The sequence below is a fragment of the Salvelinus alpinus genome, chromosome 19, assembly GCF_045679555.1.
Source record: "Salvelinus alpinus chromosome 19, SLU_Salpinus.1, whole genome shotgun sequence".
In the NCBI taxonomy this organism is placed as follows: domain Eukaryota; kingdom Metazoa; phylum Chordata; class Actinopteri; order Salmoniformes; family Salmonidae; genus Salvelinus; species Salvelinus alpinus.
In genome coordinates this window covers 50,133,560-50,146,683 of record NC_092104.1, presented here as the reverse complement: position 1 = coordinate 50,146,683, position 13,124 = coordinate 50,133,560, and the positions used below count along the sequence as shown (strand labels likewise).

Below are 13,124 nucleotides of genomic sequence, written 5' to 3'. Positions count from 1 at the left end.
TAATGAAGGATAAAGAATGATATTAGTGGGGGGGGGGGGGGATTTGATCACAGGAACAAGGGTGAGTGGCACGGAGGGGAGATGGGACAAAAATTGAGAGAGACACAAGGAGAGGGAGAAAGGAAGAGAGAAAGAAAGTGAGTCAGCAGCATGTCAGAGAAAGGAACACTTCCATCCATTGTCAAGTACAGAGGTTGGCTGGTGTGCTAGTGTGGTAGCAGGTAGCTCAGAGTAGTCTGATGGAGAGCTCATGCGTATGGTGGACCACACCACTGTTAGAAGAACTAGTCAGAAACACACACATGCAGTTACGGAAAGGGCACCGTCCTCCTCTGGATATATCGTTCATTGATTTATTTACGCTAACCTAAACAAACTATTATGTTACCCTACTGTATGTTCTCGATTTAAAACAAACGAATAAAAGCAGAAAGAGACCCTCAAGTTTCCAAAACGTCTTACTGAATCATATAAACGTATTTTGGACAATATAGTCATCCGTTTCTGAATCCATTTGGGTTGCTGTCTTACCAATTTCGTGGTAAAGAGAACCCTGTTTCGACGTGACAATGGCTGGTTTCCGGGGTGATGGCAGCTCAATCTTCATCAAGTCGTCACAGCACTGCTTCCATTGGCCTGCAGGGAAGAGGGAAGCCGTCAATCACTTTTTAACATCCAATCAAGAGCTGAGAAAACCACTAACAACACATCAGGAGCCAATGAGCACATGAACAAGAGCATTTGAGAACCTAGATTGTAAAGTGTGTATTATGTCTAAGGCCAGGAGGGTCAGGAGTTTTTTCTTACCTCCTGACCTCACCAATGAAGAACATAGGGCCCTAATCATGTGATCAGAACCTACTTACTCGTGTAAAAAAATACAGATGTATTATTAGTTTAAATTATTAAATAAAATAAAAAAATATTATTGTTAATAATAAGTCATTATTATTATTTTTAATTACTCATGTCATAGAACTGTTGCCAGAAGGCTTCCATCCAGCGGTGTGTCTCTTCGCGACTGTCTGCCGAGAGTGTGTGCGTCACCTCCTCTCCCCCGTACTGGTTACTGATGCAGATGCTCTGGGCCTTACTGTGGGGGTCTTTCTCTGACGCACGTATTCTCGTCTCCTAACACACAGACACACAATAAGCTACCGATGTTGAATTAACCAAATGTTTCAATACCCACCCAAAAATAAGCATTTAAGCATGAAATCGTGCTTTTAACGTCTGTCAACGCAGATTGTGAATGCACTTACTGACACAAAGAGCGGTCACTGACGTACTCAAGTCCGGTAGCGTCAGCCTCAAGCATGAATCTGTCCCAGTTATCAGTTACGTCCCAATTATCTCTCCGTCCTCCCAGTGTGCACTTGTTCACTACCCTTCAATAATTTGAAAGGAAATTACTGGTATAAGGAGGTGGAAATGCCCTACAGCCAATACCTCCATCAATGCTTTGGGAAGTAGTGAACGAGGGTACGTTTCAGGAGAAAGGCAATATTATTGGGACGCACTATAATGACTGTACTGCAATGTGTTTTCTCATCGCCACCAGTAGATGGCAGCAGCGCCCTGTTCAGCCTCACTCTGGGCTCACGTTGATCCTGATAGCATAGCAGTCAGAGCTGTTGACTAATACATGATCCCACAGAGTTGGCTGATTTAATGGTCACTGCCTGAAGCTAAAACAGGGCTTTGTACTGTGGGTCAAGGGTCACCACGACTCAATGAGCCCCAGCAGAAAGAATAAGGCCAACAGGGATCAACAATAGACAGGGTGGAAAGAGGAATAAGTTCTGTCCTTGAAACATTGGGGACAACTGGACTCTCTCTTATGAGAGACCGTCTGGTTGTATTAGGACTTGGCGATTCATTCGAATTAATCAAATTAATTCGATATATGTTCATGCACAACATTCCAAATGCCTGTATCTCAAGAATCAAGAAAGACAAAATATGTACGGAGCATTTATAGTGTATTTGGAAAGTTTTCAGACGCCTTGACTTTTTCCACATTTTGTTATGTTACAGCCTTATTCTAAAATGGATCAAATAATCCCCCCCCCCCCCCCCCAATCTACACACAATACCCCATAATGACAAAGTGGCATTTGGAAATTGCTCCCAAGGATGAACCAGACTTGTGGAGGTCTACAATTTATTTTCTGAGGTCTTGGCTGATTTCTTTAGATTTTCCCATGAAGTTAAGCAAAGAGGCACTGAGTTGAAGGTAGGCCTTATAATACATCCACAGGTACACCTCCAATTGACTCAAATGATGTCAATTAGCCTATCAGAAGCTTCTAAAGCCATGACATCATTTTCTGGAATTTTCCAAGCTGTTTAAAGGCACAGTCAACTTAGTGCATGTAATCTTCTGACCCACTGGAAATGTGATACAGTGAATTATAAGTGAAATAATCTGTCTGTAAACAATTGTTGGAAAAATTACTTGTGTCATGCACAAAGTAGATGTCCTAACCGACTTGCCAAAACTATAGTTTGTTAACAAGAAATGTGTGGAGTGGTTGAAAAACGAGTTTTAAATGACTCCAACCTAAGTATGTAAACTTCCGACTTCAACTGTAACTGCCTGTAGCTCAGGACCAGGACACAGCAGGGGTTCAAACTGTAGAACCCAGTTCCTACATTTTAATATAAAAATGTATTTATCAAACAAAACTATGCAACATTATCTCTGGGATCCTCAGGTTTAAAAATCAGAGCAAGATTACTGAATGTAAGTACATTATTTACCTTCAGAGCTGAATGTATGTATCAAAGTTGTTGTTATCCACTCTCCTCAAACAATAGCATGGTATTTTTTCACTGTAATAGTTGCTGTAAATCGGACAGTACAGTTAGATTAACAAGAATGAAAGTTTCTGCCCATATAAGAAATGTCTATGTCCTGGGAAATTGTCTTGTTACTTACAACGTCATGCTAATCACATTAGCTCAACTGTCCCGCGGGGGGACACCGATCCCATAGAGGTTAAGAAGACATCACAAATAATAATAGAGGTGGCATTAAAAGATCAGATGATCCCTATATCCGTAGCTAGCATGTTTTTTTGAGTGTGTGTGTATGTGGTAAAGTAATTTTTTTTTAATAGACTGACTTTGTTGATGGCGATGGTAAATGCTGGCTCGACGTTAGCCTCCATATCCTCTTGCCGGTGGTAACAGAAAAGGTTTGTCCCTTTAAGGACGCCGTAGACATTCGTCCAACTCTGAGGGTCACCTCCCAACTGCTGTGAGAGACAGAGAGAGACACAGACAGACATTTGTTTATTATAAAAAGCTAAAATGTTGATACAAATACCTGTCATTTAAATCAAAAGTCATTTGTGGAATATTATATTTCTACATTGTGCAAAAGCACTATTTTCCTATTGAGATACATTACATTGAACATTTTACACTGTCTCTTTAAGAGTGTCAAGTTTGTGATGAGGACATGCAAGAGATCTGTCACTGATTCATTGCTATGATCATTGATCTGAAGAAGCCATCCCTTTCCTTTCTTTCTGTACCCCTAAATGTTTGACTATACTGGTAAAGTTACCAGGTTGTTAGCTAGCTAGCTGAGGAAACAAACGTGACTTTTTGTAAAACAAAAAGGTTAACGGCCCCAAAATAGTTTTAGAATGTAAAATGCGGGCCCCCAATCCTCGACAAGAAGAAAAAACTGTTGCGCCTGTAATATGGGTCAGATCTTTGAACAGTTTTAATCTGTTTCACCTGTCTTTGTGCTTGTCTCCATCCCCCTCCAGGTGTCGCCCATCTTCCCATTATCCCCTATGTATTTATACCCGTGTTCTGTTTGTCTGTTGCCAGTTCATCTTGTCAGGTCTTACCAGCGTTCTTTCTCGCTTTCCTGTTTCTCTAGTTCTGTTTCCTAGTTTTTCCCGGTTCTGACCATTTTGCCCTGACCCCAAGCCTGCTGTCCTGTACCTGCCTGACTCTGACCTGATCACGAACTTCTGCCTGCCATCGACCTGCCCTGTGTTTCTAATAAATAATCTACTGTACTATCCGCCTCCCGTGTCTGCATCTGGGTCATATCCTGAGCAGTGATAGTACGAACTGGCCATGTCTGATCCAGCAGACTCGGACCAGCTCCACAATGCCGTCTCTTCCCAGGAAGCCACCATTGGAAGACGCGAGGAGTTACTTCAAGGTCTTATGGAAGGAGTCCACACCTTGGCGGAATGCCAGGACCGTGCCTTCAACACATTGCTGGAGAAATTCCGCGGATTGTCTGTGAGGCAGCCCGTCACTACAGTAACCCCCCAGACTGTCACAATTACCCCGCTACCAGCGGTGTTTCTCCCCAATCTACCCCGGCTTCCCAAGAACCCCGCTTACCTCCTCCGGAGTGCTATGCTGGAGATCCCAGATCCTGCCGGGCGTTTCTCTCACAATGTTCTCTCATCTTTGAGCTGCAGCCCTCTTCATTTCCCTCGGCTCGCTCGAGGATAGCGTATGTGATAACGCTGATGTCCGGGAGGGCTCCTGCCTGGGCTACGGCGGTGTGGGAGCAACAATCCATTGTTTGCCTCAGATTGTGGCGGACGTACGGAAAGTGTTTGATTCTCCGTTGTCTGGGAGGGAGGCGGCTCGTAAGCTGCTAAAACTACGTCAGGATTCCCGTAGTGTGGCAGACTATGTGTTGGATTTTCGAATGTTGGCGACAGAGTGCCTGGAACCCGGAAGCCCTGTTCGACAAATTCCTTCACGGGTTGTTGGAGGTGATTAAAGATGAGCTCGCAGCCCGGGAGCTGCCCCTGGACCTCGACTCCCTCATAGCCTTGACCATCCGGATCGATGGGCGGCTACGGGAATGTAGGCGGGAGAGGGAGTCTGTTCCCTGTCGCCAATGCTCGTCCTCGATTTCCACCTCGCTTCCTGGAAATCCACAAAGCCAACATTTCCAAGTGGATCCGATGGCAGCCGAAGTCTCTCGGAGGACACCGAGGTCTGTCGAGTTGTCTCCTCCGGTGCCCATGCAACTGGGCAGGGCTAGATTGTTTCCTGCTGAGTGCTTACGCGGACTTAACACCTAGAACTGTCTGTATTGTGGAGTTATTCGTAATTTTTTATATCTACCTGCCCATTTAAGAACCAGGCTCATCAAGGAGGTACTTGTACAAGTACGCTGGTGAGACGTATGGGGAGTTTCCCATCTTCCATTGCTCGTACCCCTCTCCATGCTACCCTGTTGTGGGGTGACCGGTCCAAATCTCTCCGGGTGCTCATAGACTCTGGGGCCGACGAGAGCTTTATGGACGCTACCCTGGTGCTGGAGCTGGGAATCCCCACACAACCCCTCTCCATTCCCATGGAAGTCAGAGAGTTGGATGGGGGCTCTATTGGCAGAGTCACCCACACCAGCCTGAGAGTGTCGGGTAATCACAGTGAGTTTATGCAGTTCCTGCCCATCAAATCCCATCATGCACCCATGGTTTTGGGGTTTTCCTGGCTCCAGAGGCACAATCCCCTGATCGACTGGGCTACTGGTTCGCAGCCCATTCATTGCCTGCCCCGGGACCTCTTCCTGCGGGGTGGGAAAAGCCCCGGACCTCTCCGCGGAGTACCAGGACCTCCGGGATGTTTTCAGCAAGGCCCGTGTCACTGCGCTTCCTCCGCATCGGCCCTATGACTGTGCCATCGACCTTCTCCCGGGCGTCTTTTTCCCCTGTCAGATCTGGAGACCAAGGCGATGGAGACGTATATTGAGGACTCCCTGGCTGCACGGGGTATGCGTCCTTCTGCCTCCCCCGCAGCCACAGGGTTCTTCTTTGTGGAGAAGAACAAAACCCTGCGTACATGTATAGACTACCGGGGTTAAAAACCGTTACCCGCTTCCACTCATCGCCTCGGCTTTCGAGCCTCTCCAGGGGGCTACCATCTTCTCCAAGTTGGACCTCTGGAATGCCTACCATCTGGTAAGGATCCGGGAAGGGATGAGTGGAAGACCCCCTTTACCATGGCTAGCGGGCACTACTAATATCTGGTGATGCCGTTCGGACTGACCATTGCTCTTGCTGTGTTTCAGGCCCTGGTAAACAAAAGTTCTCCGGGACATGTTGAACTGGTTCATATTCGTCTACCTTGATCCTTTTGCTTTTCCACTCGACATAAGAACATGTCCTCCAGCGTCTTCTGGAGAACCAGGTGTACGTCAAAGCGGAAAAAATGGAATCTCCTTGCTGGGGTACATCATAGCTGCAGGCAACATCCTGGCAACATCCTGATGGATCCTGAAAAGGTGAGAGTGCAGCAGCAACGCTTTCTGGGGTTTGCCAATTTCTACCACCGGTTCATCTGGGGCTACAGCACCCGGGCATCCCCCCTCACCTCTCCAAAGGTCCCGTTTACATGGTCTCCAGGTGCAGACCAGGCGTTCTTGGACCTCAAACACCAATTCAATACTGTCCCCATCCTAATCCATCCAGATCCGTCTCGACAGTTCGTGGTGGAGGTCGACACCTCGGACCAAGACCAAAAGCTGCATCCTTCCTTTCCTCTCCCATCGTCTCAACTTCACTGAAAGGAATTACGAAATGGGTAACCGGGAACTTCTGGCGGTAAAGATGGCGTTAGAGGAGTGGGGGCACTGGTTAGCGGAACACCCATTCATAGTATGGACAGATCACAAAAACCTGGAATATCTCCGCACCGCCAAGCGCCTCAACTCCAGGCAAGCTTGATGAGCCCTGTTATTCACCCAATTTAACTTCATCATCTGATACCGAGCAGGGTCCAAGAATGTGAAGCCTGGTGCGCTGTCACGCCCCTATTGCCCCACTGCTAAACCATCAGAGCCCGAGACCATCCTCCTCGGCTAACCGGATGTTTGTCCCAGACTCTACCGTTCCTTGGTTCTGGAATCTGGTCATTCCTCTCGACTGGCCTGCCACCCTGGCTCCCGTCGAACCCTGGCCTTTGTACAACAAAGTTTTTGGTGGCCCACATTGGTTCCTGACCTCTCTGCATTCGTCACCGCCTGCACCGTGTGCCCAGAATAAGACTCCTCGGCAAGCTCCGGCTGGCCTCCTTCAACCACTTCCCGTCCCTGATCACATATATCCCTGGACTTCATCACTGGTCTACCCCCGTCTAATGGCAACATGGTTATCCTTACAGTGGTGGACCAGTTTCCCAAAGCCGCCCACTTCATCCTTCTCCCCAAGCTACCCTCAGCCAAGGAGACGCCACCTGCTCATGGTGCAGCACGTCTTCCAGATCCATGGACTTCCGGTGGACATGGTCTCCGACCGTGGTCCTTAGTTCTCATCCCAGTTCTGGAAGGCGCTCTGCACGCTCATTGGGTCGTCGGCCAGCCTGTCCTCCAGGTTCCACCCCCGGTCTAATGGCCAGTCGGAGCGAGCCAATCAGGACCTGGAGACGACTCTTTGCTGCCTGGTCTCCGCCAACCCCACCACCTGGAGCCAGCAGCTCGTGTGGTAGAGTATGCCCGCAACACCGTCCTTTTCTCAGCATACACTATGCCCAGATGTTCGTCCGCCGCACCTGGAGGAGAGCCCGGTCGGCTCTTCACCTCCAGGAATCGACGACAGGCGGACCAACCACCGGACCCCGGCATCGTCTCGGGGAGAGGGCATGGCTGTACACTCGGGATCTGCCCCTCCGGGTAGAGTCCCGCAAACTGTCCCCCCGTTTTAATCGGCCTTTTCCCCATCTCCAAGATCCTTAGCCCCGTACCCTCCGTATACATCCCACTTTTCATGTGTCTAGGATTAAACCTGTCTCACAGCCCTTTGTCTCCTGTACCTGCCTGACTCTGACCTGATTACGAACCTCTGCCTGTCCTGACCCCGAGCCTGGCTGCCGTCCTGTACCTGCCTGACTGACCTGATTACGAACCTCTGCCTGCCCTCGACCTGCCCTTTGTTTCTAATAAATAATCTGAGAACTGTACTATCCGCCTCCCGTGTCAACATCTGGTCATATCCCGAGTTGTGCTAAGTTTGGACTAGAAACAAGCAGTTTTTGCTGTAGTAATGGTGCAAGCATGACGCTAATGAATCTGCACCAGGGAAACAACGGTAAAGCAAAACCTTATCATTACAACAATTATTTTCTAATACACATATACAGTAGATTGGATTTAATGGGGGTCGCACAACAAAATATTTTGTCGCACTTTAGAGCCCTACGCACATGTCTCGCTTTCCTGCCAAACACACACACGCAAATGCACGCGCACAGACACTCACCTTGACCTTCAAGCAGCCACTCATCATCTGCTGGGTCATACAGTGAGGCTGGGCAGCCAGGCGACAACACGCACTGCCGTAGAGAGGCACCCAGTACGAACACTCCTCTGAAGGGAGAGAAAGAGAGGGGGAGAGGGAGAAAGAAAGGGATGAGAAAATAAATACAATGAACATACCACATGCACGCACACACACAAAGGCAAACAAACACACACCAACAGTAATAGCAGGGAATAAAAGTCTCACCGCTGCAGGGAGAGCTGTGAACAACAGTGAAGTGCCCATCAAACTTTATTAGAGCCGTAAGGGGCAATGAATAAAGCAGCAGCACATGTCAGGGTGTCTAGTCCCCTGTTGCCCTCGTCATTAGAGTTTTACACGGCACTGACCCTGCTAGAGTGCTTTATTACTACGACCTTGACTGACTGGCTGTCTGTCAGCTAGATACCTGCTGGGAGAGAAGGAGCGGGGGAGAGACACAGAGAGAGAGAGAGACTGACACTGAGGGAAAGAAAGAAAGAGACAGAAAGAAAATGAGTACTGTACATGGATAAACCACATCTAGACTGTGACCTACCGTTGCCTGAGATGCTGAGGTCGTGAGTGCGGAAGCTGTCCTGGACATGTGACAGTGACAGGGATGTGTGGGCCAGGAGGTGGTACTTAGGTCCCCTGTGGACAGAACAGAGATACTGGTGAGCTGTGGGACTAAATGCACACGTATCTCTGTGTGTCCGCCAGTGACTTTGTGTGGTTGTTTTTGCCTGTGTTTACACAGGCAGCCCAATTCTAATTATTTTTCCACTAACTGTTCTAAATTGGGCAAAAGAGCAGAATTGGACTGCCTGTGTAAACGCAGCCTCAATGTATGCATGGAAATGCGTATCAGTGTGTGTGTGTGAATATCTAGCCGATGTGATACAACAAAACCCACTTACGCCACTGCAGGTCCAGGTAGCAGCAGTGTGGCTGCCCCTCCATGGCTGGTGGGGCTGCAGGCTCCAGGGTCCATGGCAACACAGAGCTTTTTTCCTGCCGAGCGCCCCAGAGAGCTGCTCAGTTTGCTGGCTAGTTTCCTGGGCGCGCTCCCTGCCGAGTAGTCCTCCTCCGAACAGCAGCTGTATAGCTCCACTCGCAGCTCAAAGCCCGGGCTGGCCTCGCTGCTATACACAGCCAAAGACACACACATAGATATTCAAAGCATGTGTAACAGTGTAAAGGAAAAAGAACGCACATGCACACACAGCAAACACATATTTATACAGTGCCTTCGGAAAGTATTCAGACCCCTTGACCTTTTCCACATATTGTTATGTTACAGCCTTATTCTAAAATTGATTAAATGAATGTTTTTCTTCTTCAATCTACACACAATACCCCATAATGACAAAGCAAAAAAAGGTTTTTAGAATTTTTGCAAATCTATTAAAAATGTATTCAGACCCTTTGCTATGAGACTCAAAATTGAGATCAGGTGCATCCTGTTTCCATTGATCATCCTTGAGATGTTTCTACAACTTGATTGGAGTCCACCTGTGGTAAATTCAATTGACTGGACATGATTTGGAAAAGTACACACCTGTCTATATAAGGGCCCACAGTTGACAGTGCATGTCAGAGCAAAAACCAAGCCATGAGGTCAAAGAAATTGTCTGTTGAGTTCCGAGACAGGATTGTGTCGAGGCAGAGATCTATGGAAGGGTACCAAAACATGTCTGCAGCATTGAAGGTCCCATAGACACGGTGGCCTCCAAGCCAAACTGAAAATGGCCTTGGTCAGAGAGGTGACCAAGAACCCGATGGTCACTCTGATTGAGATCCAGAGTTCCCCTGTGAAGATGGAAGAACCTTCCAGAAGGACAACCATGACAGCCCGCTGGTTCTGTGGTCTGATGAAACCAAGATTTAACTCTTTGGCCTGAATGCCAAGCGCCACGTCTGGAGGAAACCTGGCACCATCCCTACGGTGAAGCATGGTGGTGGCAGCATCATGCTGTCGGGATATTTTTCAGCGGCAAGCACCGGGAGACTAGCAAGATTTGAGGGCCGGATGAACGGAGCAAAGTAGAGAGAGATCCTTTATGAAAACTTGGACCTCAGACTGGGGCGAAGGTTCACCTTCCAACAGGACAATGACCCCTAAGCCCACAGTCTCTGAGTATCCTTGAGTTGCCCAGCCAGAGCCCGTATTTGAACCCGATCAAACTGAAAATAGCTGTGCAGCGATGCTCCCCATCCAACCTGACAGCGCTTGAGAGGATCTGCAGAGAATGGGAGAAGCTCCCCAAATATAGGTGTACTTATGTAAATGTGATATTTCCTGTTTTGTTTTGACATTATGGGGTATTGTGTGTAGATTGATGAGGGGGAAAAACTATTGAATAAATTTCTAAAGAAGGCTTTAATGTTTCAAAATGTGGAAAAAGTCAAGGGGTCTGAATACTTTCTGAATGCACTTTATTTACAGAATCAGGTACTGATAGATTTGATTTATAAACGTATCTCAATACAAGCATGACCTTAAACATGCACATAAACACCAAACACTTAGCATGGGAAAGATAAGACAATAAGGCTGCGTTTACACAGAAAACCAAATTCTGATCTTTTTCCACTAATTGATCTTTCGACCGATCAGATTAGCTCTTTTGCCAATAATAAAATAAAATAAAAGTTCAGAATTGGGCAGCGTGTGTAAATGCAGCGCAAGACAACACAAGCCAACAGAACGAGAAGACGTACAAGACGATGGTGTTGTCAAAGCAGATGTCGGTGAGTGTCCGGTCCACCATCACCATGTCTGTGTCGTGGATCTCCCCTCCCACCTGAAGCAGACAGAACACTGCACACCGATGCAGCTCTGAGGAAGAGAGAGAGAGTATGTGTGTGAGCGTGTGAGTGTAGTGTGTGTGCGAGTGTTTGTCCATGCCTTCTTGGGCTCCGTTATCTTCCCACTGCACTTAACGACCTTAACAAATTGCCTCATTAAACTTCACCTAGACTCTCCTACTACCTGTCCCTCCTGGAGTTAAGTTATATGCGTATAGGTCTACTAGGTCATGCAGATGAATTGATTCCAGTTGTCGGGGAGGGGCAGACCATACTAAGGATTTCGGTGTTCTTTTTTTTACCATTAGGTGGTGACTCGTGACCCTTACAGGTAGCAGTTACGGTTGCAAAGAGTCCATGGGAAGTTAAGCCCGGGAATTTTGGGAATTTTGCTTAAATTCATCAAAAAAGCAAGCTTATAACAGTGAACTTTTTTTGAGGGATACACATAAGGCAATTCTAGGTCTTGTGGCATATTTTGGTTAAACAATCCCCAATTCAATGGAATTGCAACCCTCTGATTGCACAGTGCATTCTTCCATCACATGTTCAAAGACTCAATCATGCACACACTGACAGTTGTGGCTGCTTTGCGTGATGTATTGTTGTCTCTACCTTCTTGCCCTTGTGCTGTTGTCTGTGCCCAATAATGTTTGTACCATGTTTTGTTCTCCTACCATGTTGTGTTGCTACCATGCGGTGTTGTCATGTGTTGCTGCCTTAGGTCTCTCCTCTCTTGTCGTGATGTGTGTTTTGTCCTATATTTATATATTTTTAAAATATTTTTAAATCCCCGCAAGAGGCCTTTTGGTAGGCCATCATTGTAAATAAGAATGTGTTCTTAACTGACTTGCCTAGTTAAATAAAGGTTAAATAAAAACAGCTGATTCTCAAGATCTTGCACACTAATGAGATGCTATTGAGCTCACACTACACTGTCTGAGCCAAGGACTACATGCTTTCTGGTAAGTTTTGATTATAATACTGGGTGGGGTGAATATATTTTATATGACATACATGATTTTTGTTAACTAGTAAATAGTAGCCTACAGCAAAGTATGTTTAAATCATTTCTAACTCGTTAACAATTTCTGCTAGTTAGTTTTTAGCTTGCTTGAGCCTGCTAACATGTTTCATTTTAAAACATTTATCTTACAAAGGAGTTGTTTAATCTAACTGCTTAACTATTTATCTGTACATGGAATTGTATTTGTTTTTTCTAATCTTTACAGGAAAATGCCACGGGCACTATCTGATGTGTGGAGACATTTCACTGCAGCTAATGTAGGAGGAAAGCTGTGTACATTTGCAAATACTGTGCCAAATCATATGTGAAGAATGCAACAAAGATGCAGAATCATTTGGCCAAAGTGCATAATGTTCCCTCAGCACTCACAACAAGAAACCTCTGACAAAAGTCCCTCTACTTCTATTCGAGGTGAAAATTATGAATCAGACACTTCATCGATAGCAACAGCTCACGGTCCACTTGGAATCAGAAGTTTCTTTGACTCAATGGAGGAACGTAGTCAGAGAAATGCTGATGAATGTCTTCCTCGAGCTGTGTATGCAACTGGTTCACCTCTGATGCTCACAGGCAATGTGTATTGGAAGAGATTTCTGAACGATCTTTGCCCAGCATACACCCCTCCAACCAGACATGCTTTATCTACTAATTTGCTGGATGCGGAGTTCAACAGAGTTCAAGTGAAGGTCAAGCAAATCATAAAGAAAGCAGACTGTATTGCAATCATCTCTGATGGATGGTCAAATGTTCGTGGGCAAGGAATAACTAACTACATCATCTCCACCCCTCAACCAGTATTTTACAAGAGCATAGACACAAGGGAGAACAGACACACCGGTCTCTACATTGCAGATGAGATGAAGGCAGTCATCAATGACCTTGGACCACAGAAGGTATTTGCACTGGTGACAGACAATGCTGCGAACATGAAGGCTGCTTGGTCTAAAGTGGAGGAGTCCTACTCTCACATCACATCCATTGGCTGTGCTGCTTATGCATTGAATCTGCTCCTCAAG

General features: G+C 46.6%; 1 protein-coding gene across 5 annotated transcripts in view; it reads right to left on the bottom strand.

The window, feature by feature from the left end:
- The window catches only part of LOC139545774 (rhotekin-like), a 144,836-nt gene that overhangs the window by 4,656 nt on the left and 127,056 nt on the right, over positions 1-13,124 (bottom strand). For 4 of the 5 annotated variants that reach the window (XM_071353932.1, XM_071353935.1, XM_071353933.1 and 1 more), the window contains exons 5-11: positions 10,995-11,112; positions 9,191-9,415; positions 8,830-8,924; positions 8,253-8,359; positions 3,129-3,260; positions 966-1,131; positions 532-636 (exon numbers count right to left, since the gene is read on the bottom strand). In XM_071353932.1, coding sequence (XP_071210033.1) covers positions 532-636; positions 966-1,131; positions 3,129-3,260; positions 8,253-8,359; positions 8,830-8,924; positions 9,191-9,415; positions 10,995-11,112 — 948 coding nt within the window. Of the gene's footprint in view, positions 1-462; positions 637-965; positions 1,132-3,128; positions 3,261-8,252; positions 8,360-8,829; positions 8,925-9,190; positions 9,416-10,994; positions 11,113-13,124 lie in introns of all 5 variants that reach the window. The other variant, XM_071353936.1, reaches the window with a different exon arrangement.